The 27,003-nt window shown below is 44.5% G+C and overlaps 1 protein-coding gene across 1 annotated transcript in view; it reads left to right on the plus strand.

Moving 5' to 3' along the window:
* The first annotated feature begins 1,692 nt into the window (after nt 1-1,692).
* LOC147730217 (uncharacterized) overlaps nt 1,693-27,003 on the plus strand; it is a 330,076-nt gene continuing 304,765 nt past the window's right edge. Inside the window, exon 1 of the mRNA XM_086958528.1 lies at nt 1,693-1,803. Coding sequence (XP_086814654.1) covers nt 1,693-1,803 — 111 coding nt within the window. The remainder of the gene's footprint in view (nt 1,804-27,003) is intronic.

Consider the following 27,003-nt stretch of genomic DNA (forward strand, 5'->3'; position numbering starts at 1 on the left):
TCCACCTTGTCACCGATGCCTCACCTCCACATCGCAGTGCATCGTCCATAAACTTTGTTACCAAGGTACTGTAGTTTCGGGGTCCATGTGACTCCTTGCCCGACTACGCACACCTCGCGGTCGGTGCCTTTCTTTGGGTCTTATTTGCAGGGCCCTTACACCCCTTTCGTGTCATTTTTAACATGGGAAAAGTGATGCAAAAGTGGCGCAAGGGGCTCGTAAATCTGCCCCTTGTATTTATACCTTTCACAACGTCATAATAGCCTAAGGTGGAGCTATTTTGTTTAAACAAGCTCTAATTTTTCAGTAACTATTCTAAAGTGCTATTTTGCTATATGTATGTTGGATTTTTGTCATTTTGGTCGTGTTTGGTTTAGATAAAGGTACCTTATTCTTCTAAACTGGTGTGGTGTCTATTTGTGGTGTTTTCACAGTCTTACTGTGTGTTTTGAGTGCAAATACTTTACACATTGCCTTTAGGATAAGTTTGTCTGCTCATGCCAAGCTACCAAGGGGGTGAGAAGGGGTTATCTAAAGTCTGTATCTCCCTTACCCTGACTAGAAGCAAGGGTCCCTACTTGGACAAAGATACATACTTCTGCCAACTGGAATCCCCCGCCAACTTAAGACCAGGTTTTACCTACCTCCTACTTAAGCTACCCTTGTAAATAGGGGGCAGCGTCAAAATAAATGGGTGTTGTGGTGGAACGCTCAGCTAAGCATAGCGTGAAAGCGGGCATTATTTACAAGGCAGCGTTAAGCCACGTTGCCTTGTAAATAGGGGGAAACCCCTATCGCCACGGAAATGTCACAAAAAGTGACGTTCCCGTGGAGATAGGGTCTTGTAAATATGTCCTTGTGTGCCAGGTGTGCATAACAAAAGTCACTCAACCAGGGGCAAAGTCCTCGTTTAACATCAGAACTGTCTTTTCAGTCAAGCCTGCTATTTCAATAACTAATTACTTACTAATTCTGTGACTCAAACGTTTCTGTGCAATCTGATCTGACCTCCGGGAATTATCAGAAACCGTGTTCAACACACAACAGGCATAACCCAGAAACACCCACAAAGGCAGTAATATACAAAGCAGTATTATGAATAAATGAAGACATTACAGTGAATAGAAGTTTACAAAACGGCCGCACAAAAGGGGAGTTGGGGCTTCATATCGCTTCGAGCTGGAAAGTTCCCTTTCAAGCGAAGGCCAGCTGATGGCAACGAGGCGTGCAGGTGGGTTTGAAATCGTGTTGCTTCCCGGAGACACGCCAGAGCGCCCGTGACAAGTTGTTCCTGGTACGGGACTTGTAAATTAATTCAAGCACGTATTGTACTGGCGGCCTTCAGCACCGAACATCTCTTTTGTATCTTGTCTAGCTATACTAACTACGGAACTCTAGAGCCCATTGTGTGAGCGTTCTGTTGCTATGGTTACCTGAGGTCTAAGAACGATAATGAAGACAACTCAGAAATCCCTCAACACAATTGGTATGGCGACTGAAACTTTAGTTGCTAGGCCATTAACCATTGCTGGCTGTGCCTTCGCCTCTTTCCAGAGTTTGCAGAAGCATGTCAGCGGGCCTGGAGTAAGACTCACACTTGCATCTGTACTGAAAACAGCGGTTGCCCTTCGACTGCTGCGTCTCTCAAATGAGCATGAAAAGGTGCAGCCATTTTAAGTTGTCTGCAAGCTCATGATGGGCGCGGCTCATTCAAAGGTGATTTCAGAGCAGACTTACAGATTCTGGGGCGCCGTGGCTTCCGTGGCCCGCATGGGCTGGCTTGGCATTAGAGACGGTCAGAAGGTAGGCAGTATCCCTCTCCTCTTGTTTACTTTCCTTGTTTCCACCTCTCTTTTTCGGTCTAGCCAAGACCTTTTGGTTTTACTACATTTATAACTACAATATAGTTACTTATAGAGCCTTTTTCACCCAGCCCTCTTCATTCATTGGCCTTTTATTGTGTCATTCGTCTTCCTCTGCCCTTTGCAGCTTCCAGCAGTGGGTCAGCTCTCTTCAGCTATTGGCTGACTTCATTGTGGGTGACCACTTCCTGCTCTTTCTCAAGGAGCACAGCAGCACGCAAAGTAGTTCCCTTAATGCTGTGGCAAAGTGCGGTTTTTGAAAATGTTTGTCCTTAAGGCAATTTTTCTTCATATAAAAGGCGAGGGCTGGCAGCTCCACCAACAATAGCATTTTACAAAAGTCATGATAAAATAAAACAAACATTGGCAAAACGGAAAGGATGGCAGCCAACACTAGACCTGCTGGGGTCGCCAATGGTTATGCTGAGCCTGACACCATCTCTAGAAATTCCTAGCCACTGGCCCCTGAATGACAATCATATGTGAGTGTTATGGCGGCTTTCTTCTTTCGCTTTCTGGCACATCATTTTTATTCATTATTACAGTATTGACTGCAGACTTAATTGTCTCATTACTCTTAAATATGTGTTGTTCTCATTGCTCAGCTCCATGATATTAACGTGAAGGGTAAATACAATGGGCCAAATGTGTAAGAAAGTGACTCAGCGTGGCATTGCGAGCCATTTGGCTGCTCTGCCCTTAGTGAATTTCAAAACACAGGGATGCATCATATTTACAATAATATGTCGCATCCATGGGCCTCATTTATGAGAAATGACGCATCGCTGCGTGAAAGCAGCAATGCGTCACTTCTCACAGCGCACTCCTTGCGACATTCCTGATGCATCATATTTAATGTATGACACATCATGTCACAAGGAGTTAGAGATATGTCAGTATTTCTGACATATATGTAAGCGCAAAAGTGACGCATTGCTGGAGTGTGTCACAAAAGTGACGCAACTTCAGCAATGCGTCCTTTCACATGGGGCAAGCCCCATGTGAAAGGGCCTGCGTCAGTCTTACGCCTGCTGTGAGGCAGGCGCAAGATTTTGACGCAACGGAGTCCTAAAAGTGACGCAGTGAAATCTCATAGATTTCACTGCGTCCCTTCTACGACCCTTCCTTGCGTCAATACGCCCCCCTTGCATACATTATACCTGGCGCAGGTATAATGTGGTGCAGGGATTTACAAAGTGACGCATCTACCTAGATGCGTCACTTTGAAAATATGGCGCAACAAGGCGCATTTATTACGCCATTGATGCGTCACAAAAAGTGACGCACCAGCGGCGTAAAAGTGACGCATGACCTCATAAATGAGGCGCCATGTGCTTTCCCCTGCAGGGGCGCACAATTAGCTTCCATGCGCCAACGCAGGCACCCTTGCACCATGGTGCATGGATGCCTGCATTGTAGGGAGATTGTTTTTGTGCAGGAAAGCACACCTTCCTGGCACAAAAACAATCATGAGAGGTGTTTTCCTCTTTCTATGTGTGCTGCGGAATGCAGCACACCTAGACAGAGGAAAGAGGAAAAAAACGAGGGAAAATTACAACATAGGTTTCTGACGCATTCCCAGGTTTACGAAAGTTTGTAAATCTGAGAATGTGGCAGAATCCATAGGTGTTGTGGGAACACCCAAAGCAACACCCATGGAACGCCCCTTTCACCTAAAGTGCTGCGCAAAAAAGGGGCCGTATTTACAAGGAAATGAAAATTCATGCAGAGTCGCTTAACATGTCCTGGTAAATAAGGCGCAGTAAAACTTGCTGCTGGTGCGTCACAAAAAGTGACGCACCAGCGGTGCACAGGATTCTAAACATGCCCCAATATGAAGACAATTGTTTTGATCCAGGTTTCATAACATGGGGCCTTTCTCAGGACCAGATAATATTAATCCAATGATGCCTCAGTGCTCTGTAAAGCAATATTATTTGGCTGTAGCCGAAGTGTTTCTGGCCATCAAATAAGTCATACTAACTTAGGGTAACCAGACTAAATATCGCAGTTTTTATATCAAAAGGCCATATTATCGACTTCAAAATATCGAGAGGACAGAATATTGAATAGACATAATATAGGGGTCAATTAGGATGGCGGACGGATCGCCACCGCCATGCAGGCGGTGGCCATCCGTCCGCCATCCTTGTCCGTCCGCCACCTATTTCCGCCCACCATATTACAATGGCGGGGGGGGACTGTGGCAGATGGGAAGACCGTCCGCCACTTTTCTGGCACGGTCGCCTTGCGACCTCGGCGGAAAAGCTCTAATATAGACACCGCCCGCCATATTAGGATGTGCTGGGGGCTATGCATTTCCATGGCGGCAATGCCGCCACGTAAAGGCATACGGTCCTTGCTTTGGGGTCCCGTTGCGGGCCCCCACGGGTGAAGGGGGGTGGGGGTGCACATGAGGGGTACCTATGGTACCCCCCTGCGTTTCAAAATACAACATGGCAGGCACCACACGGTGCCTGTCATGTTGTGCTTTGAAACACACAACATGCATTTTTAACACTGCGGGGGGAGGTGCTTTCAGCACCGCCCGCCGCAATGTTAAAAATGCAGAATGCACCCGCCACTGTGGCGGGTGCATCCTAATTCCACGGACGGGACCTCGGCACCTGTGGCGGACGGTCCAGTCCTCAGACAGGATGGCGGACGGACTCTGTCCGTCCGCCATCCTAATGGACCTCATAGTTCAAAATAATATCGACATGTAGGTAAGTAATAACAAATGTCATTATATCAAATTTTATTAAGTCGAACTGTATTATATGTTAGTATATGTGTTAAAAGTATATAATATTTTTTTAATGTATGTTACAATTTTTTAAAGATAATTAATGTTATGTTAATTATATTTTTTCATATAGTAGTACTGTAGCGAGTTGTGAGTTTATAGGGGAATAGGGTGGGAAGTAATTTAATTTAAATTAAAAAAAAATTAATAATTAATAATTTATTGCTCAATAATTAATGTTGTTAATACATTTTTGCGTATATTAGTTACATAGCCAGTTGTGGGTTTATAGGGGAATAGGGTGGGAAGAAATTGTATTTAAAAAAAAATAAAAAAACAAATAGTAATTAATAATTTATTGTTTAATAATTAATATTGTTAATTCATTTGTGCATATATTAGTTCCCCGGTGGGGTGTGGGTTTATAGAGGAATAGGGTGGCAAGTAATTTAATCCAAATTAAATAATTAATAATTGATTAATTGATAATTATGTAAATTGTATAATTTCTTATTAATTGGTCATTCATTATATATTAATTATTAATAATTAATGTATTAATGTGTTAATTATGTATATTTATTTAGGAGTATGTTGAGTGTTTATAGGGGAGTACGGTGTTAATTAGATTAAGTTAAAATTATTTTATATTAATATTTATATAATATTTAATCAAAGTTATTTTATACTGTTAATTGTGTTAATTAATTGTAATGTATATGTACAGCTTTTTAAGATATTTTTATATTGAAATTAAGCCAATTTGACTGACTGGTTAATTAATTTAGATATTAATTTTATTGTTAATTGTGATAAGTCAATTAATTAAATGTTAATTAATTATGTTAATTTATTAATATTTTAGACTATTGAAGGTGACGTTTATAGCGGAAAATAGTAGGAGGTAAATTACACTTAAATAATCAATTATTTGTTAATTAATTTTAATTAAATTGTAGGAGTGGGTCTACTAAATTATTCCCCAACGCTATCCAACACTTTCACTACTGTTGCTCTCACTGGAGTGGAAAAAGTCATTTTTACATTCCCGATAGCCAACACTTTCTATACTGTTCCACTCACTGGAGTGGAAATAGTAATTTTTACCCTCCACCTATCCAACACTTTCCCTACTGTTCCACTCACTGGAGTGGGAATATTTTATTTTTACCCTCCCGCTATCGAATAGTTTTCCTACTGCTTTATTCTCTGGAGTGAGAATAGTAATTTTTACCCTCCCGCTATCCAATTCTTACTCTACTGTTCCACTCACGGGAGCGGGAATAGTAATTTTTACCCTTCCACTATCCAACACTTTTCCTACTGTTTTATTCCCTGGAGTTGGAATAGTAATTTTTACCCTGCCGCTATCCAACACTTTCCCTACTGTTCCACTCACTGGAGTGGGAATATTAATTTTTACTCTCCCGCTATCCAACAGTTTTCCTATTGTTTTATTCCCGGGAGTGGGAATAGTAATTTTAACCCTACCACTATCCAACACTTTCCCTACTGTTCCACTCACTGGTGTGGGAATAGTAATTTTTACCCTTCGGCTATCCAACACTTTACCTACTGTTTTATTCTCTGGAGTGGCAATAGTAATTTTTACCCTCCCGCTATCCAAGACTTGCCCTACTGTTCCACTAGTTGAAGTCGGAATAGTAATTTTTATCCACCCACTATCCAACATTTTCCCTACTGTTCCACTCACTGGAGTAGGAATAGTAATTTTTACCCTTCCGCTATCCAACACTTGTCCTACAGTTTTATTCTCTGGAGTGGGAATAGTAATTTTTACGCTCCCACTATCCAACACTTCCCCTACAGTTCCACACATTGGAGTCGGAATAGTAATTTTTACCCTCCTGCTATCCAACACTTTTCCTACTGTTCCACTCACTGGAGTGGGAATAGTAATTGTTATTCTCCTGCTATCCAACACTTTCCCTACTGTTCCACTCAGAGGAGTGGGAATAGAAATGTATATCTACCCCTTACCCCCTATCCTACATACTCCATACTTTAGCAGTTGTTGTACTGTGAATACTATTAATATCAACTACGCTATGCAAAATTTTTATTATTTTCCATTTAATGTAGTGTAAAATATTATTTTGCAGTAAAAATATTAAGAATAGTATTTAAATTATTGTATATTATTTATTTTTAAATGTATATAATATGTTTATTTATATATACACATGTAATTATATTTTTAATATTGTTTCAAATATTTTATAAATAAGAATATTAATTATGTTTTAATATTATTAAGTTAATATATATGTTAAAAACTATTTTTAAAAAATCACATTTATTATCTTCACATTTTAAGCTTTTTTATATTGTTTAACTATGTTTTACTTAATTGTGTTTATTATTTAATTACGTTTATATTAGTTGTAATACATTTAAAAAAAATCGAGTTATCTATATTTTTAACAACAACATTTTGTACTCGATATTTTAGTACTTACCTGTTTGTAGATAGGGACTCAATATTAGGTCCCTCGATATTTTGACTTCCATATTATCGACAATCAATATTGGGTCCCTCGATATTTAGTCACTGATCCCTAACTAAGGGGCCGATTAAGATGGCGGGCAAACAAAGTCCACCCGCCATCGCTGCTGCAAAAGGGACCGCCCGCCATTGGTTAGGTCCTGCAAAACGAATTAAGATGCGCCTGCCACACTGTCGGGCGCATCCTGTATGTTTACATTGCGGCGGGTGTCAGCACCCGCCACAATGTAAAAATACACGTTTTGCATGTGTATGTACAACGTGGCAGGCACCGTGTGGCGCCTGCCACCTTGTACATGCACATGCAGGGGGGTACCATAGGTAACCTCACGTGCAGCACCCCGCCCCCTACCCCCCCGGGGACCAGCAACGGGCCCGAAGGCATTCTCTGCCTGTCTTTTTTCGACAGGAACTCTGCCGCAAAAGACAGGCATCATAATGCCCACGGCAGTGCTTGCACGGCACCGGCTCCATTAGCCCATGGTACCTGGTCCCGCAAGGCGGGTGGAAAGGCCCGCCTTGCGGGACCACGGTTGACGGACTATCCGTCTGCCGCGGTACCTTTCCCATTCATACCGCCATCCTAATTTGGCGGTGGGAATATTCAGGGTGATGGCGGGAAGTCCGCCACCGCCGGCCCAGCGGTGGCGGACTTCCCGCCATCGTAATTACCCCCTTAGAGAGGTTAAATAAGTCACTTCCTGATAGCTGAATTTACCAAATATTGAATTTGCCTCTAGTGACAAGTACTCATGAGTAGGCAGTACAGAAAATTGGTTGTGAATGAGAAAAAATAAATTGAGCATTTGGGCCGAGATTTACTAAGGCTTTGCACCGGTACAAAGCGATGCAAGGGTCTTGCAAGAGTGTTTACAAACCAGCGCAAACATTTTTTTGCGCTGGAATGGTGCCATTTTATCAGTAGAAAAATAGCTTTGTGTTGCTATTCGTCAGTTTTTATCACTAACACTACACTGGCAGATCAGATAAAATACCCAAAGGTTTTGACAGAAAACCCAGTCCGCTAAAATAGTCACATAGGGCTGCGCATCAAAAACCATAACGCCTTCTTGAAATATGTGTATTTAAAATATATATCTTTCTATTGGTTTTTAAATAAGTGAAAAGGTACAGCATTACAATTGATGTATCTCTTCACATGAATTTATATGCAATGAAGAACGTACAGTGGATTAAAGTCAAGTACATTGGACAAGAACTGCTCACAGGGTGGGACCTCTGTCTAAGCAATGCTCAACACTCCGTCCATCATTCCCTTTGGTTTTGCGTTGTTCGCCCTAAGTTGTCAGGGTATGCCCAGACGTGGGTCCCTTGCTCACTTTGCCGCTTGATTCAAGCTAGCCTGGCTGATGACGGCTACCATCTATGCTAGGAGCCGATCTAGTGGGCGATAGACCATTAAGTTCGGATAAAGGAGGGAGACTAATCCAAATGAGAAAGAAAAATACCTGAACAGAGTTACATGCTGAAGTGTTGTTAGTGTATTTAAAGACAAACACTACCTGCGGGGTTACAGGTTAAAAATATCCCGGTTATCTTTCTCCAGGATAAACCGTATCTAATTGATTTCAGTGGTGTTGGAACTAAGGGGTCCATTAGGATGACGGGCGGACTTTGTCCGCCCGTCATCCTAGCGGGGATTGGGACCGCCTGCCATAAGGGCGGTAGTCCCGTGGGGGGCATTAGAATGTGCCCGCCACAGTGGCAGGCACATCCTGCATTTCTAGCATTGTGGCGGGCGGTGCTCTCAGCACCAACCCGCCACAATGCTAGAAATGCATTTCAGCATTTGCATAAACAAAGCAGCAGGCACCGCGCGGTGCCTGCCGCTTAGTTCATGCAAATGTGGGGGGGGTACCACAGGTACCCCCCGTGTGCAGCCCCCACCCCTCCTTCAATCTAGGGGCCCGCAGGGGGCCCCCAGAGTGAAGACCGCATGCCTTTCCGTGGCGGCATTGCCGCCACGGAAAGGCAAGACTGACAGCCCATACTAATATGGCTGGCGGTGTCTATGAGACACCGCCACCATATTACACATTTTCCGCCCCGGCCGCAAGGTGACCCGGGCGGAAAAGCGGCGGACGGTCTTTCCGTCCGCTGCGGTCCCCCCCCGCCATACTAATATGGCGGGGGGAATTCAGGAATGGATGTCGGGCGGATTGCCTCCGCCAGGCCTGGCGGAGACAATCCGCCCGACATCGTAATGGGCCCCAAAGTGTTCCCAGGACTTGATAGACCTATTGATAAATACTGCTTTACGAATTAGTGAAGAAGAATTGAAGGAAATAAAGATATTGGAGGAGGAGATAGAGGGAGACTCCACCATAGCTAATGCTAAAGGCCTTTTGGAAAGTATTAATAAAACTCTAGCTGATTTCAAAACAAATACGGTTAATTTGAAAACAACAAAACTGAGTAAGGATATAAAAAACTTTAATCAAGAGCAAGTTCATCCATACCTGAAAGAAGACTTTTTCAAAAACACTAATCCAGGGGCAATAAATTCCCAATATAAGGGAAGATCCCGGACAAGGTTCTCAACCTTTTCCGATTCTTCTTCTGATTCAGATCAGAGTGGAGGAGCTTATTATCAACCGTACCAACATTACCAACACTTCTATCAGTACCTACAAGGCCCGCCACCTTTTTTAGACATAGGGGGACGTCGAGGCAGGGGGTTTAGAAGGGTATGGAGACAACCACAGTTCCAACCTTTTCAACCCTTCCTACAACCACCGCCGGCCCAGGACCAGAATTTGTTTCGAACCAGGCAACGGGTCTACATGCGGTAGATACAGTGGACAACTCAGGGATTGTTCTTTCCTTGTTGCCCCCGATAACAAATGATATGGAAGCAATACCTATTTACAATCTTTCTAAACAATCTTTGTCCCCTTTAGAATTGAAATTTCTTCAAAAGGGCCTCTCTTTTGTCCCTTTGGTTGTACAAGACCCGGTTGACACTAAGACGGAAGTCTTACAGTTTCTAAGAAAAATTAGACTTAAGACCTATTTTTCAGAACAAGAAGAGAATGTGGAATGGAATGTAAGTGGTTTGAAATTAAAATCCACCTTCTGCCCGGACAGTGCAAGTATGCCAGATGAAGTTGTTTTGTTCGAAAATCAAGTCTTGAGAGAAATAGATAAGCTGAGTATGAAAAAAATCTCCTTTAAACCCAACTTCAATAGAGAAGAACAGTTAGCCATAGTCAACTTAGCTAACAACCCTCTGACAGTAATAAAACCTGCTCACAAGGGTGGGGGGATTGTTGTGTGAAACTGTGATGAGTATGACAATGAAGTGTTGAGACAACTTGGTAATCCTATGCATTACCGTAAAATTCAAGACAGCCCTGCGACTATACTAAGAGCGAAGATCTTACACCTTACAACTGACGCATTAGATTGTGGATTTTTGGGTAATGAAGAATATGAATAACTGAATATCTCCATGCAGAAAATTCCAAATCTATATGTACTTCCGAAAGTACACAAGGATGCTGCTAAACCTCCAGGACGCCCAATCATTGCGGCATGTGGGTCGATGCTTGAGCCCTTAGCCAAATATATAGACACATTCCTCAAGCCATTTGTATGTACCACACAGGCTTATATAAGGGACACTATGGATTTTATCCATAAGATTGAAAACTCGGTGTTCGATGGAGACCAGCAGTTGTTGGTCTCCTTCGACATCAAGAGCCTTTACACAAACATACCGCAGGATGAAGCACTTCTGGTGATGGAACTAGTATTAGATCAGAGAAATAGGCCACACCAGGTACCGACCAAATTCATCCTAGACCTGGCAAGAATTTGTATAAAAAATAGTTTCTTTTCTTTCAAAGGGGTGCTATACTTACAACTGAAGGGGGTAGCAATGGGGTGTTGTTTTGCCCCCGAGGTAGCTAACCTCGTCATGGAGCAACACTTGTCGAGGTGGGTTTGTTTCATCGACAACATATACCTAATTTGGAACGGCAATAGTGAAAAACTGGACTGTTTTCACGGATGGCTTAACACATGTACGCCTGATCTAAAGTTTACGATAAACTTTAGAAAAGATAAAATCAGTTTTCTAGATCTTTGGATCTTTAATACCAATGGCCATTTGGAGGTGAGCCTCTTTACCAAACCAACCGATAGAAATACTCTATTGGAATTTACCAGCGGCACCCGAGGAGCCTCAAAGAGAACTTGCCCTATGGGGAGTTTCTACGAATCCGTTGTAATTGTTCAAATAAGTATGACTACTTCGACAACGCAGAAATCCTTTTGAATAAATTATGCTCCAGAGGCTACCCTAGGAAATTAGTTAAAGCAGCCCTAAAAAGAGCCCGGTATACGCCCCGCGAAACCTTGCTGACCCCGAAAGAAGAAAAAAATGAAAATACTTTAATGACTTGCGTTCTGACTTTCAATCCAAAAGCAAATAAAGTTAAGCAGATAATCCTAAAAAAACTGGAGGCTTATTGAGCACCTGAATATCCCTAAACCACTCTTTGCTTTTCGTAAAGGAAAAAACATAAAACAACATCTAGTTAGAGCAAGCAGAGAACCAGCAGTCAAAAAAGATACCAGGAACCTGTCTGCCAGCATTGATAGGGTATTACCGTTGCATGACTTGTGTGGTTTGTCCGAATTCAAAAGATTTGAAGAGCATTGTGATCAATGGCCAGACCCACACGATACGCGCTTTTTCCAACTGCAACACAAAAATTGTTGTGTATGTAGTGCTTTGCCCATACAATTTAGCCTACAGAGGCCAGACAACGCAAGCAGTTAAAATGCGGATTGGCCAACAGAAGTCGCGCATTAGGTGCAAGACCATCGGGCCCCACTAGTACAACATTACATTGAAGCCGGGCACAGCGAGGAAGACTTGACTTGGTCAGTACTGGTGGTAGTTGTGGCTAAGAATAGAGGAGATCTAGAAATGAAATTGAATCGCACAGAGGCGAGGCTAATTGAGAGATACCACACCACCACGAATGGATTAAATGATCGTGATGAATTGTGGGCATTGATTTAACTGACAGGATGGCTCCTTATCTCTCAAGAGTAGCCTTGGCTGGATGTATTTTTGTAACTTAACTAACTGACAGGATGATTTCTTAGCTCCGAAGAGCAGCTTTGGCTGGAAGTATTTAACGATAGGTCCCCTGACTCATTGTTCCGGATTTGGTGCTGAAGGTTTAGATCTTATGGGAATAAGGTTTTCCTTGGACCCGTGGGTGAGCCCCTTCACGGGTTGCTGTCCTCTGTAGTAGAATACCCCCTTGGGTGTTAGGATATTGCTCTATAATATAAATAAAGGTGGGCTATTATATATTCGACCGCCAGAGTGTTCATCGTATGTTTTTTAAAAATACTGACAATAGAGGGTCCGATTCACAGAACTAACTTAAGACAAAATCTTAAACTTACTACTTTTGGTATTCACAGAAGTTAGGATTTTGTCTTAAGTTTGTTTTAAGACAAACTTGAGTCAGTCTTAAGACAAAATCCTAACTTAAGTCTGTCTTAAGATGTCTTAACTTTGTCCTAAAACAAACTTAAGACAAAATCCTAACTTCTGCGAATACCAAAAGTAGTAAGTTTAGGTTTTTGTCATAAGTTAGTTCTGTGAATCAGGCCCAGAGTGTGAATCTAAATGTGAATATGCAGTGCCTTAATAACTTTTTGCGCCAGTGTGGTGATGGGAGACTTTATTTCGTTTTTTCTCCTCTTTGTATCTCTTTCCCCATAAAAATTACCGGATTGTTTCCTTTTGTTTTATTGCAATTCATTATTGTTGTGATGTTGGGATAGTTGTTGTGGGAGTGCCTTGACCCACAAATAAGATATTTTGTGAGCCTGTGTAGTGTATTGCATTCTTGTTTACTGATGTACTAATGTCATTATGAGAATGTATTGGGGATAATTACATTCCTTATTTACTGATGTCATGTTAAGAATGTATTGGTGAGAATGTATTCATTTGATTGTTGGGAGCCTTCAGCAGTCTGGAGTTCGATGGGCTATGCCAGTTGCTGATCGGACTTCGGACTGGTGAGGCGCTCTTTCTGTGGTAGTTACCAATGGATTAAACTTACCAGTTTAACCTGTTTACGTCTCTACTGGATTCTTTATGACTATATGGTCTTCTACATATTGGCGACGATCGGGATTTGTTTCAACCACCGACCCACGCATCAGATGGGATTTTAACTCTGCCAGGTAACGGAAAAGACTTTTACTCTTTTCTTTTCTTCAAATTTCTGTAAGTACTGTGGCGAGTTAGTTTTCCTTGGAATGGATACTTGAAAAGTTAAAGTTAAGGATCAAGTCGGAGCTATTTATTTGAGTTTAACATATGGAAGTCTTGCTTTGACTTTGCGTTTTGGGTGTATATTATGTTAAACACTTGCAAGTTCATGCGGTGTGGTGTGGAAGACTTTCTTTGACTTTTGTAGTGTTGGGTCAGCGCAATACTCTTCTTCAACTCAGCGCAATACTCTACTTTAAGTCAGCGCGATACACTATATCCTCGTGTCTTTAACGGAAACTGGCACGCACCTGCATTTTGTAAACAAACATCTCCAGAACGATTCTTTGAAACTTTCTTGTCGACATTACTTGTGTTCTCTGTGGGACTGTGACGTCTTGCGATGCATTGTGGGAGTAGCTGCGTGTGACGTCTGACGTTTCACGTTTCACGGCGGCCATCTTTGTAAAACTCGGAAGCATCCTGAACGCTTGGAGTTCTCTGTATTTTGTTTTCTTCGCGTTTCATCAGTTATTAGTTGGATCTACGGAACTCCTACAAGTTATTTATGCTTACTAAAGCATCGTAACAGATTATTTAAACTTTGTTTTATGAAAATCCTGTCACTTTCTCTACGGTCACAGTTAGTGGTTAACACAGGCCACGGAAATCTTCATTTCTTCGTGTGAATCTACGGAATACTTCAGAACTTCCAGCCCTTTGTGCGATAACGACACCGGTGATTCGCACACCTTTTGTCTGGAATTGTATTTATTCTGTATTTTTTATTTTTTATTTTTTTGGTATCATTTTCAAGTGTTTAGTGACAAATCTGATTTTCTCACATTTTGTTTAAGAAATGTCTTCTGCAAAAGAGGTCACTCAACCCCCTCCTTTTTTTAGATAAACCTGGTAAGTCCATATTATTATGGTCAGAATGGTTTGCTCTGTTTGAGAACCATATTGTAGCCATTGATGCTACCGATTATGCTCCTCCTCGCAAATTTGCGTTATTATTTGGCAGTTTAGGTTTGGCTGCCCAACGCATCTTTAATAGTCTTGTACCTATTCCTCCTCCTTCTGGCCAGTCTGGCGATACACAGTGGAATGTGTATGTGGAAGCTATTGCGAGACTTAAGAAACAATTTGAGGAATCGCCCAACATTATGTTGGAGAGGCACACATTTTATAAGAGAAAACAAAAAGATGATGAGAAAATTGATGAATATATTTCTGCTTTGAGGGTCTTAGCTATCACCTGTGATTTTGGTCCGCTACTTGACAACTATATTCGGGATCAATTTGTTTTTAATTGTGCTTCTCCTAAAGTTAAAGAAAGGATTCTGAGCTGTAAGAATCCCTCTTTATCTGAGGTTATAGATCTGAGTCTTAGCATTGAAAGATCTATAATTTCTACAAAAGCAATGATGGTTGATTCCTCTCCTAAAGTGAATTTGGTTTCAGATGAATTGGAGGAGGAGGGTCTTTATGCTGTTGGAGGGAAAGAAAAATGGGTCAGCAAACCAAGTCAAAATCAATCTAAACAGGGTTTCTGTTTCAGATGTGGATCTAAGTTTCACATGGGCAATTTCAAAGGATGCCCGGCTGTTAATAAACGCTGCACAGGTTGTAAGAAAATTGGCCATTTTCAGAAAGTATGTAGGTTTCAGAAGAAGCCTCTTAAGGTTAACTGTGTGGATGTGGAAGATTGTTCTGAGTATTTTGACAATCTCTTACTGATGGTGGAAACAGAGGACAATCTAACTTTTATCAGGGGCCCCTTATGTGATGCTTCTATTGATGATATTAAGGTTCATGTTATGGCTGACTCGGGTTCGCCTATCACTATCCTACGTGATACTACCTTCTACGAAAAGTGGGGGAGAAATGTGAATTTGACACAATCAGATGTAAATCCGAAAGCTTTCGGAGAGAAAGATATAGATATGTTGGGGTTTTTCTTGGGGAATCTGCAGGTTCTTGGAAGATCTATTGTTACAAAGATCTATGTGGCTATTAAAGGGAAAGATATTGTGGGATGGAAGGACTTGGCCAAGATGGGTTTGTATTTAGTTCCTGGTGATAAAAATCCCATTTAAGTTCGTGAATTCCCTATTTGTTTTGTTGAGGTTGCAAAGATAGAACACTCTGATCTGCTTGATGAATTTAAAAATGTTTTCAGTGATAAGATTGGTTTAGTCAAGGGCGCTGAGCACAAAATTAGGCTAATTCCTGGGGCAACTCCAATTTCCCATAAGGTTCGTCCAGTTCCTTTGAGTGTCAGAGCAGAACTAAAGAAAATGTTAGAAGATTTATGCAAAGATGGAATTATTGAGCCTTCTGAATCCTCCCAATGGGTCGCTCCCATCGTCGTTGCCCGAAAAAAGAACAATGATATTAGGCTATGTGTGGATCTCAGAGGTCTTAATAAAAATATAAAAGTAGACTGTCACCCACTACCTAAAATACATGAATTATTGACGAATTTAGGTGGGGCTAAATAGTTCTCACTATTGGACTTGAAATCGGCCTACCACCAGGTGCCTTTGGCTAGGGAGTCTCAGGAACTGACTACCTTTGTCACTCCATTCGGTGCCTTTACATTTTTGAGGCTTCCGTTTGGGTTGGCATCGGCGGCCAGCGTCTTTCAAAGGCTAATGGACTCCTTATTCAAAGACCTGGTGGGGGTGCAACCGTGCAAGCTTATTTGGATGACATTTTGATTTTCGTCCAGACAATGGACGAACACAATGTTTTGCTGAGGAAGGTTCTTTCAATTCTGGGGACAAGAGGGATGACCATGAGGGAAGACAAATGTAAATTTGGAGTGCCTGAATTGGAGTATTTGGGTCATACAGTTTCGGAATCCGGTATTAGACCAACATTTTCTGTGGTTAGGGCCTTGAAAGAAGCAAAACCACCAGGGGACAAGGATGCTCTTCGTTCATTTTTAGGTCTGGCCGAATATTATGCTAGATTTGTTGTTAATTATGCTCAAGCTGTGGAACCTCTGAGGTTGTTACTCAAGAAAGGTCAGAAATTTGTCTGGTCTAAAGAGTTGGATGAATCTTTTATTAAGGTCAAGGAATTGATTATTTCGGCGCAAGCGCTTCAGGCGTTTAGGGATGATTGCACATGTATGATCTCTGTGGATGCGAGCATGAAAGGCTTGGGGGCGGTTTTAAGTCAACAAGTGGACGGTAAAGAGCAAACGGTGGCTTTTGCTTCTAGGTCATTGAAGGAGTTTGAGAAACACTATAGTACGATTGAAAGGGAGGCTCTGGCCTGTGTGTGGGCGGCTCAAAAGTTCAAAATGTACATCTGGGGAAGAAAATTAATTATGCTTTCGGATCATAAACCTCTCTCTTTTATTTTTTCCAAGGTTACTGGAAATAGTATGTCACCTAGGTTGACCAGGCTTGTCTCCAAACTTCAGGAATTTAATTTCGAGTTAAGGCATATTGCGGGTGGCAAGAACTTCAGGGCAGATTGTTTCTCTAGAATGTTGATGGACAAAGATGATGAGGAGGATTTGGTTGAAGAGGACGTGGAGTGTGTGTCTGTGGTGGACGCCATTGAGGAATGGGACTCTGTTTTTTCGGAAGTTGAGTGGAAAAATGCTTGTTTGAAGGATGCAGTTTTATCTCAAGCTTTAGAATTTTCTTCTGGGGTATTGTGGAAAAAGGTAGGGCCGATGACCTTTTTCAGAGTTGCCCGGCGCTAACCGCCGCTAATACCACTCAAGTTACCAAACAAAGAGGCAGGCGCTGGAGACTGGAAGGCAGGAAACAGAAGTTTTATTCCAACGGAGCAGAACACATCAACTCAGACAACAGGGTATCTTCTCGAAGTGCTCTAACCGCATCTCTGAGGCCTGTCCTCTTATACACAGGTTTATGATCTTTATTACAGTTTATTGCATGTGGCACATTCTTGCAAATACTTTGAAGTACGGAAAGGCATCCTCGGAATCCCCGCTTTAAGCCCGTTCCCACACACATTTACAGTAGAAGTCCCCACCCCGGTCACAACAGGTGACGATTGTCGCGCAGCTGGGCATTCTACCGATTCCCGGAATGCATATGGTCGATCGGATCTCATGGGGTGGGGGCTTTGATCAACTCGTGGATCCTTTGATGGGAGAAGCTTCCTACTGTATGGGGGTGGGCAATAAACAGCATCCGCAGGGCCAGGTGGCGGCCTGGGAACGAGCAGGACAATCGGGCACAGAGGAAAGGGGGGGGGGTTTATCAGAGGACCCGGGATCATGAAAGGAATGGAGGGAGGTGTTGAGCTGGGAATTGGATGGGGTTCCGAGGCAGGATTGCGCTGAAGAGGGGTTTATGGCCCAAGCATGTGAGAGCGGGGGCTGTCAGCGCGCGGGGGGAATGCCTGCGAGGTCAGGAGAGAGAGAGAGACGCGCTGGCTATCGGCGATGGGCAGAGAGGCCATGGCATTTAAAATGGCTGCCGCTTACGCGCACGAATGGGCCCAAAAAGGGGCAAGATGGCGCCGATAATGTTGACACTGCAAACTAGATTTTAACAGTATGGCCTGATTCAAGAAATTTATCGGGTGACCGTAAGTGTTTTCTAGCAGATTGCAGAGGAACTTTCTGTGAAAGATGGTATTTTGCTGAGGGGTGATAGATTTGTCCCTCCTAGTAGTTTGAGAAATGTGATTGTGAAATTTGCTCACGTTGGTCATTTAGGAGTGACAACGACTAGTATGAGAATTAAGTCACATTACTGGTGGCCTGGCATTGATGCTCAGGTAAGGGCTTTAGTTAATAACTGTCAAGAGTGTTTACTTTCAGATAAGCATTGGAAAACGCATGATGCCCCTCTACTGCCTACTCAGTTTCCTGGGAGTGCTTGGGAGAAAGTAGGTCTGGATTTCTCTGGCCCTTATAATGTTCTTCCGGAGGGGAGGAGGTTTCTAATTTTAGCCATTGATTACTTTTCAAAATGGATGTATTATAGATTTGTTGAGACTCCGAATTCTGATAATACCATTTCATTTTTGGAAAGGGTATTTTTGCTGGAAGGGGCACCTCAGGTTTTGGTGACTGATATCGGTACACACTTTGTGTCGGACAAAATGCTCAAGTTTTTGGAGGTGCATGATATTAAACAGTTGAAAGTGGCGCTTTATTCTCCATCTTCAAACGGCTTGGTGGAGCGTGGAAACAAGGTTTAGAAGGAAGGTATTCAGACTGCAATAGCTTCTGGTTTGGATGTAGGGAAATTTTTGGAGAAAAAGGTTTGGAGTTATAATATTTCGCCTCACTGTGCGACCCAGGTGTCTCCATTTGAATTGTTAAGGGGAAGGAAAGTTCATTCTCCTTTGTTTCCTTCTTGGCTGCATAACAAGAGTCCTGGTCTTGCTAATGTGACTCAGGGTAATCTTGATTCGACTGTTAAGCGTAAACAGGATGTGATGAAGGCTAATTTTGAAAAGGTCAAGAATGTGAAAGATTTGCAGTTTGTAGTTGGAGACTGGGTTATGATCAAGAAACCTTTCAAGGTTTCTAAAGGTAATTCAGTTTTTACAAGTCCTGTTCAGGTTGCTAAAGTTGGTAAGAATGCTGTGTTTTTGGGAGAGAAAGGTTGGTGGAATGTTAGGCAGGTGGTAAGGTTGTCTGTGGATCAAGCTGCTCTTATCAGAGAGAAGAAAAGTCCGCTTTTGCAGGATGGGTGTGATTGGATGCATTGGTTGCAACAGGATGGTGGAGCTAATTCGACTGCTTCCTTTTCTCTTCCATCAGGCAGTTCTGAGACGGTTTCCATTCCTTCTTGTAGTCGGAGTGGTCGTATCAGAAAAGTTCCCTCTAGATACAATGAGTTTATTTCTTATTGATTTTTGTTGTTGTTTTTTTTGGTTTCGTGCAAAAGGGGGAAGGTATTGTAGTGTATTGCATTCTTGTTTACTGATTATGAGAATGTATTGGGGATAATTGCATTCCTTATTTACTGATGTCATGTTAAGAATGTATTGGTGAGAATGTATTCATTTGATTGTTGGGAGCCTTCAGCAGTCTGGAGTTCGATGGGCTATGTCAGTTGCTGATCGGACTTCGGACTGGTGAGGCGCTCCTTCTGTGGTTGTTACCGATGGATTAAACTTACCAGTTTAACCTGTTTACGTCTCTCCTGGATTCTTTATGACTATATGGTCTTCTACAGCCTGGTTTATCGTTTAGTCATGGTGTATACCAATGGTCCCTGGGCCTCCATGACTAATAGGGGTCTCCCTGTGTTGTTGTTTCTTTTCTTTCTATGGCGACAACAGGAGTTTACAGGAGTTAATATGTAGTGACATTTTGGAAAGGGGCGACCAATCGGTCCCCCCGAACGTATGGCAGAGTACCACGATCCCCCCGGGAAGCCATCTTGGGCGGGAGGCGAGTCTCGGCTGGTATGCCCGAAGCGGCGTAGCCGGGGCGCGCCTTTTTCCCGCCCTAGAGTGGGTTGGCCTAGACACTGACGCGGCTGGCCACGCCCTTGGGGCAGGCAGGGGCGGGTTCACGCCCGCCCTGAAGACGGATAAAAGGAGGAACAAGACCAGAAAGCATCCTCTTGTTCCGGTGCTCTGAAGCTGCACCTCCTCGCTGCACGTGAGCTCGAGACGGAACGAAGAGCCAATTTTGAGCGTTGTAATCGTTCTTGTTTGTTTTCCAGATACTCTGTTGGAGAATGCCGAAGAAGGCGGGAAAGCGAATGACTACCGACCAGATGCTGCGTGTTCTCATGAAAGAGGTGACCGACCTAAAGAGGCGAATTGATAAAGACGAGGAAGGGGGGCCGAAACGTCCTTTGGTGGGAGCAGCCCCGGGAGGAAAAGGCAAGAGGCCCAGGAGGGGAGCAGCTGGGGGAGATATCCCGGGTCCCAGTGTCCCGCTCGAAGCACCCACTCCCGTGCCGGAGGAAGGGAATCCGATTCCCGTTGTGGTCACCCCCGTGTCCGGGGAAGATATGCCGCCCGAGCTGGCAGCACAATTAGCAGCGTGGTTGGGTAAAGGTAGCGAGGGCGCCACGGCTGTCGATGCGCAGGTGTTGATGAAGCGACTGCGTGAATCACGGGAAGCAGCGAGGGTATCCACGCCGGCTGCGGCCGTAGAGAAGCCACAGGGGACGGTTTCAGTCACAGACACAGCGTCCGGTTCAGGTAAGCGGCCATTGCCGATTGCGAGGGAGGAGTCGGCACCCTCTCGAAGGGAGAAGTTGGGTCAGCATGTCCCTTTAGCTATTAAAGAAAAGATATGGGCAGGGGAGTATGTAAACATCTTCTCGTTGCTTACTGATCATTATGAGATGGAGCATGTTAAAGGCCAGAAGGACCTCATGCATCCGAGTGTTTGGCGCGCAAAGATGGCCGCCTTTAAGGTAAATGAAAACATTGGCAATTGGGGAAAGGCGTGGGGGGTTTTCACATCGATCTTGGGAGAGCGAAGGCCCGAATTGCTACCCGAATTGCCGATTTATCAGTCACGGATCATGGGGTACTCTGTATCACACGAGGGTAATCATTGGTTCTGCTATGATAATATTTTCAGAAAAGCAAAAGAACATGATAAAAACTTAACTTGGGATTGTTATGATTCTGTGTCCTGGTCCAAGATGAAGGATACTGGTATGTTGAAATTGCCATTGGTAGGGAGTAACGTGGGCGAATCCTCCCGTCAGTATGCGGGGACACCCTTTCGATCAGGTACGGGTACCGACAATCACTCGAGGCCTACCGGTAATGCAGGTAAAAAGGGGGTTTGTTGGAACTTTAACAGGGGGAAATGTACTAGGCCCCAGGGGTCGTGCAAATTTAGACACGAATGTAGTGGGTGTGGGCAATCATCCCATCCTGAGTCCACGTGCAGAACCAAAACGGGTGATAACGGGGGTAGAGGAGGTGCCAAACAGGTCTAACATAGTCCGAGGGGCGCCTTTACCTACCCCGATTGATACCTTGGCAATGATTCCCTGGCTCAGTGAATACCCGGATCGTGCTTCCGCTGGGGTGGTGCGGAACGGGTTTTCATATGGTTTCCGCATCCCAGTGGGGGACTTTCAGGGTGTGGAAAAATGCAAGAATCAGATATCGGTCTTGCAGCATACGACCGTGGTACAAGAAAAGATCCGGAAGGAGGTTACTCGAGGTCGAGTCGCCGGTCCGTTTAGTGTACCCCCGGTTGCTAAATTTGTTTGTTCGCCTTTAGGAGTGGTCCCCAAGAAGGACCCGGGTGAGTTTCGGCTGATACATAATTTGTCAGCCCCACGTGGTCTTTCTGTAAACGAAGCGATAGACCCGGAAATGTGTTCGGTGCGGTACGCATCCTTCGATGAGGCCGTAGCCATTTTGAATCGCCTGGGGCCCGGTGCGCTGATGGCAAAATCTGATATCGAGTCAGCGTTCCGGTTGCTCCCGGTACATCCAGACGATCAGCGTCTCCTGGGATTCATGTTTCAGGGTCAGTATTACATGGATAGGTGTATGCCGATGGGATGCTCTATATCTTGTGCCTATTTCGAGAAATTCAGTAGTTTCCTACAATGGGTCTTCACTAAGAAGACGGGTTTCCAACATGTGATGCATTATCTCGATGATTTTTTGTTCCTGGGGGCAGCCGGGGATCCGGAATGTGGGCAAGCTTTGGCTGCATTTTGTGTTTTAATGAATCAGTTTGGCGTGCCATTAGCACCAGGTAAGACGGCGGGTCCTTCGACTTGCCTCGAGTTTCTGGGGATCGAGTTAGACTCCGGAGAAGGTTGTTTCCGTTTGCCAGGTGATAAAGTGTTAAAGTTCAGGGCATCCCTGCAAATGTGTATGAGTGAATCTAAGGTTAAGCTGCATCAATTACAGCAGTTAGTGGGACAGTTTGCCCTAAGAGTTATACCAATGGCCCGCCCTTTTTCCCGTTCGATCGCTCAAGCCATGGTCGGACTGAAGGAGGGCCATCATCGCACAAGGCTCTCGGCAGAGGTCCGCCAGGACATGCGCATTTGGTTGGCATTTCTGGCGGATTTCAATGGTCGAGTCGTCTGGAACAAACCGGCCGTGTCCTCTGAGGAGCTGGGGCTGTGGACAGATTCGGCAGGGAGCATGGGTTTTGGTGCCATTTTCGGCACTCGATGGTCTGCACAAAAATGGCCGGCATGGTGGCATAACAGTGGATTGACAAGTAACATTGCTTTCCTGGAACTTTTTCCCATTTTTGTGGCCCTGAGAACGTGGCCCGAAGGGTTCAGAGATCACTCTGTGGTATTTTGGTCTGACAATATGACCGTGGTTGAGTGTATCAATAGCCAGGCAGCACGATGCAAATGGATTTTGAGACTGCTCAAGGAAATCGTATTACTGTGTATGCAAATGAATGTGCTATTCAAAGCAAGACATGTCCCGGGTGTAATGAACCAGGCGGCTGATGCCCTTTCTCGTTTTCGTATGCAGGCCTTCTGGGGTTTTCTTCCCACAGCGGACCCGGAGCCAGCACCCTTTCCCGAAGCTCTCTGGTCTCTCGGTGCCCCGAACTTCGTAACCTCGTGGGAGAGAGTTTAGCACCCAGGACGAGGAAGGCATATGAAGGGGCGTTCCGGTCCTATTTAGCCTTTTTGGGGACTGCTAGGGAAGAGCTTTGGGGCCAGGAAGAATGGGTAGTGAACTTTCTGATGTCGTTACATCTGGCAGGGAAATCGGTGGCCACGGCCCAGAGGCATCGGGCTGCCATTTCCTTTGTTGCTAGGGCTCATGGGATCCAGGACCCGACAGCGTCTTTCGTTGTGCACAAAGCGCTACGTGGGTGGCAACGCCTTGAGGGTCGCAGAGTAGATGAGAGGCGCCCGATAGGTTTGGATAGGTTGGCCGAGTTATTATCCAGACTCCCTACAACATGTTCATCTCAGTTTGAGACAGTGTTATTCCGAGCCGCTTTTACGCTGGCATTTCATGGGGCTATGCGGGTAAGCGAATTAGTGGCGAGGAACAAGCAGGATGTGACGGGAGGGCTGTGCGCAGAGCACGTTCAGTTCAGAGGGGAGACAATGACTGTCTCGTTTGTGAGGTCCAAGACCGATCAGAGTGGGATGGGCGACTGCATAATTATACGCAGGATTCCCGGGTCGTCCATGTGCCCAGTGAAGTGTTTAGAGGATTATTTAACACGAAGGGTGGCATCATGGGGGGGGACCTTGTTGAGACACGCGGACGCCACCCCACTGACAAGGTTTCAGTTTCAGCGGGTGCTTGCGATGTCGATTACAGCTGCGGGCTTGAACCCGGGCGAGTTTGGGACCCATTCCTTTCGGATAGGGGCTGCTACAGAGGCTACAGCCAGGGGTCTGAATGTGGAACAAGTTAAACGTGTGGGGCGTTGGTCCTCCAATTGTTATAAAAGGTATGTGCGTTTGCACATGTTGTGAAGCTGTAATGATGTACTCACGCTTCTTGTTTTGTTTGGTTTTCAGTTACGCAAGCCTACGAGGCGGGGCGGACTATGCAGTCGACCCAACACCGGGCCAGCGGTCAGACATCACCGGCTGTGAACAAGGAGGTGTGGGTCGTGGGCCACTCATACGTGAGGCGTGCCGCGGACGTATTCAAGGCAGGTGACATGGTGCACGTGGCTGGGGAATACGGGTACAGTGTGTCCTTATACGGAAAGGGCGGTCTCTGTATTGACCAGTTTCAATCATTTTTCGAGGGTTTACTAGGGCGGACGAGGTCACCGCCGTCTGTAGTCATAGTACATCTTGGGGGCAATGATTTGGTCACCACTGGTAGACGACTTCTCCTGGAGGCGATGCTTTCCACTGTAAGTTGGTTAGCGAGGAGAGTTCCAGGGTGCACAATTGCGTGGTCCCATATGATCCCACGAAAAGTGTGGCGGGGGCTTTTTCTGTTTCTGCTTTAAATCATTCTGTGAGAAAAATTAATAACAAAGTGAGTAGGTTGTTCCGTTCCAATGCACTGCATTCTATCTCGCATGGGTGTATTAATGGTGACAGTATGTACTTGGGGGATGGTGTTCATTTGTCTCGGATGGGGAATGAGTTGCTCATAGGAGACTTCATAGCTTGGCTGAAGACGTTAAAACATGACCTTTAGGTAGGAGTGTGGTGGGGGGTCCGGATAGCCGGTCAACTATCCGGACCTGTGGTGGTAAGGTCATGATCGGTGAGCACTAATTGGAAGATCCCTATGAGTGGGCGTCACCCATTACGGATGGGGGCGCTCGGGGGAGGTGGCCATTGGCCCCTCAATGGGGAGGCGGTCCCTTCTAAGGATGGGTCGCCGAAAGGAAAGGGAAGGCGGTCAAGGCCCCTTAATGGGTAGGAGGGGTTACAGCCCCCTCCTGGGGAATTTCCCGGGGCCAGGACGTCTGCGACGGCAGATGTGGTAAGTTGTGTGGGGTTTGGGGGGGGGGTCTACGCTACCTTCTAGATACCTCACACGAGTCCTCGCACGACCTTTAAGTGGCGTCGAGTTTTATTGGGGCCCCCGTCAAGTCAAGGGAAATTGGTAGTTGCACTAGAGGTATGCCTCCGTGCCGCCCCTCACAAGTGAGGGGGATATGTCTGGGTTAGGGATCTTGACACCGGTTACGACCTTGCCGTTGGCCCTTAAACGTTAGGATGTACAATTTCAAAAGTTAAGTAAATGTTTGGTAGGATGTTAGTTCGGCTAGGAGAACCTTTGTATTAGAGGATATGTTAAGGTTAGCCAAACATCGCAATGTGGTAATGAAATTGTACATAATATGAAACTGTTGATTTAATGTTTTAATTTTGTTTCATATTTTAATAAATACGGCCGGGAGGGTCACTCCCTCCCGTCTTCCAAAAACTTCAGAACTGTTTCCGGTTTCCCATCCTTGGGGATTGTGTTGAGAGGGGGTGGCGGGTATCTCAGCCATATCGCCCTCTGCATCTCGACTATCAAGCGCACCTCTGGAAGTCTTTTATTATTAGAGGAATGTGGTATCAATGGCCCCCCAGTCTATCATGTGTGTCTTTGAAGGTTACTAGCTTTCATTAAGGATACCTTTACGTTTGTTTTTTCTTAAGGGCACGCCAAGTGTGCACCAGATGAGGAAGCCGTCTTGTCCCTTAGGATTGTTTTATCCTTTGTGGTTTAATTTCTAAGGTACTTGTGTGATCTTTGACATTTGGGAATTTTGGTTTTTCTTTAGTTCTTCTTGAGATTGCCTCTGCACAGTTCGTGTTCGGGTTCTTTAAACTAGTGCACGGTGTAAGTACAAGTCACCTAGGGGTGTCTTTTGGGTGTGGTTACTTTTCTACCCCCCTTTTTTCGCCTTCCTTTAGTGGACTCTGAGATAACCAGAACTTGGTCCCTTTGTGTGGGCTCTATTGGCGCATGGCACTGCATTATCACAGACGGGTGAGAGTTGAACCGGCATTTGTACTTTGTCTTAGTATATTTATGTTTTTTAATTTTATTTTAGTACCCTTGTCCTGATGAAGCCAAAAGAGACAACTGGCGGAAACGCGACTGCGACTGCGTCGACACCATTGTGATAAGGAGTCCCCATAAATTGGCATTTTGTGTTTGATTTCAGGGGCCCTGATAAATTTGTTTAAGAGAATCTATAGCTCCGGCGCTGTGAGGATTTCCTTCTTTAATGTATATCACTCTAAGTTAGGAGTGCATATTGTGAGATGGTTATCTTTATTTTTCGTAGGGTACACTGTTGTATATGTAGTGTATATATTGTAAATGTGTGATGGATATATATTGTATTTTTCATAATTCAATAATACTTTGTTTTTGTGTGCCACCCTGTCCTGTGACGCGTATACATGTCCTTACAACTTGTGAAATTTGATTTAATTGCAAATATTTGTAAATAACAGGATAATTAAATATATCTTGTTTAAGAATTAAATGTTGAATTGATCCCTCAGTGCTTTTTCTACTTTTTCATCTTTTTGATGTCCTTTGCTCATGTATGGGAGGGTGATTTGGGCAGAACCCCTTCATAATTTTCTAGTAGATGACAGCTGATTAGCCAGAAACCGGTCCCAGAATGCGTGTTTCCAGTCCAGGAAAGACATGGCTAGGCAGTTCGGGCTGGACTGTTCCGATGAGGGCAGACTGATTTGCATATGGCCATGTCTGAACTGGGGTGGCAGAGCGAGCTAAAGAATGATGATGGATTAAACCCAGATCAGTTGACTGGGGGTGAGTGCTTGCAATGCTCAACACATTTCGATCATCCCCTTTGGTTTTGCAGGGCCTCGCTCCTGATCAAAAAACTCTGTGTTTCCGAACAAGAGCCCTGCCTTTATAAAGGCATCAGTGTTACGGGCTACAGGTGGACAACCCCCTCCCTAGGGTCTTGCAACCGTGGTGCAGCTATGTGCTAAAAGACCAAAATGATCCCACCCAGCCCCAATTTCAGCTGCCAATTCAAATTTAAATATTTTTTCGCCCTTCATTTTCTGCCAGACTCGCTTTGCTGGCCCCCCTCCCGCGGCCCAATCGCTGCATCTGCAGGATAACAGAGATGTGAAAGGTGCTCAGCCCCTGCATGAATGGAAAGCAGGGTATCCTACAGGGCTCCCAACAAATGAAAGAATGACCTCGCATC

Source organism: Lissotriton vulgaris, chromosome 2_1, assembly GCF_964263255.1.
Source record: "Lissotriton vulgaris chromosome 2_1, aLisVul1.2, whole genome shotgun sequence".
In the NCBI taxonomy this organism is placed as follows: domain Eukaryota; kingdom Metazoa; phylum Chordata; class Amphibia; order Caudata; family Salamandridae; genus Lissotriton; species Lissotriton vulgaris.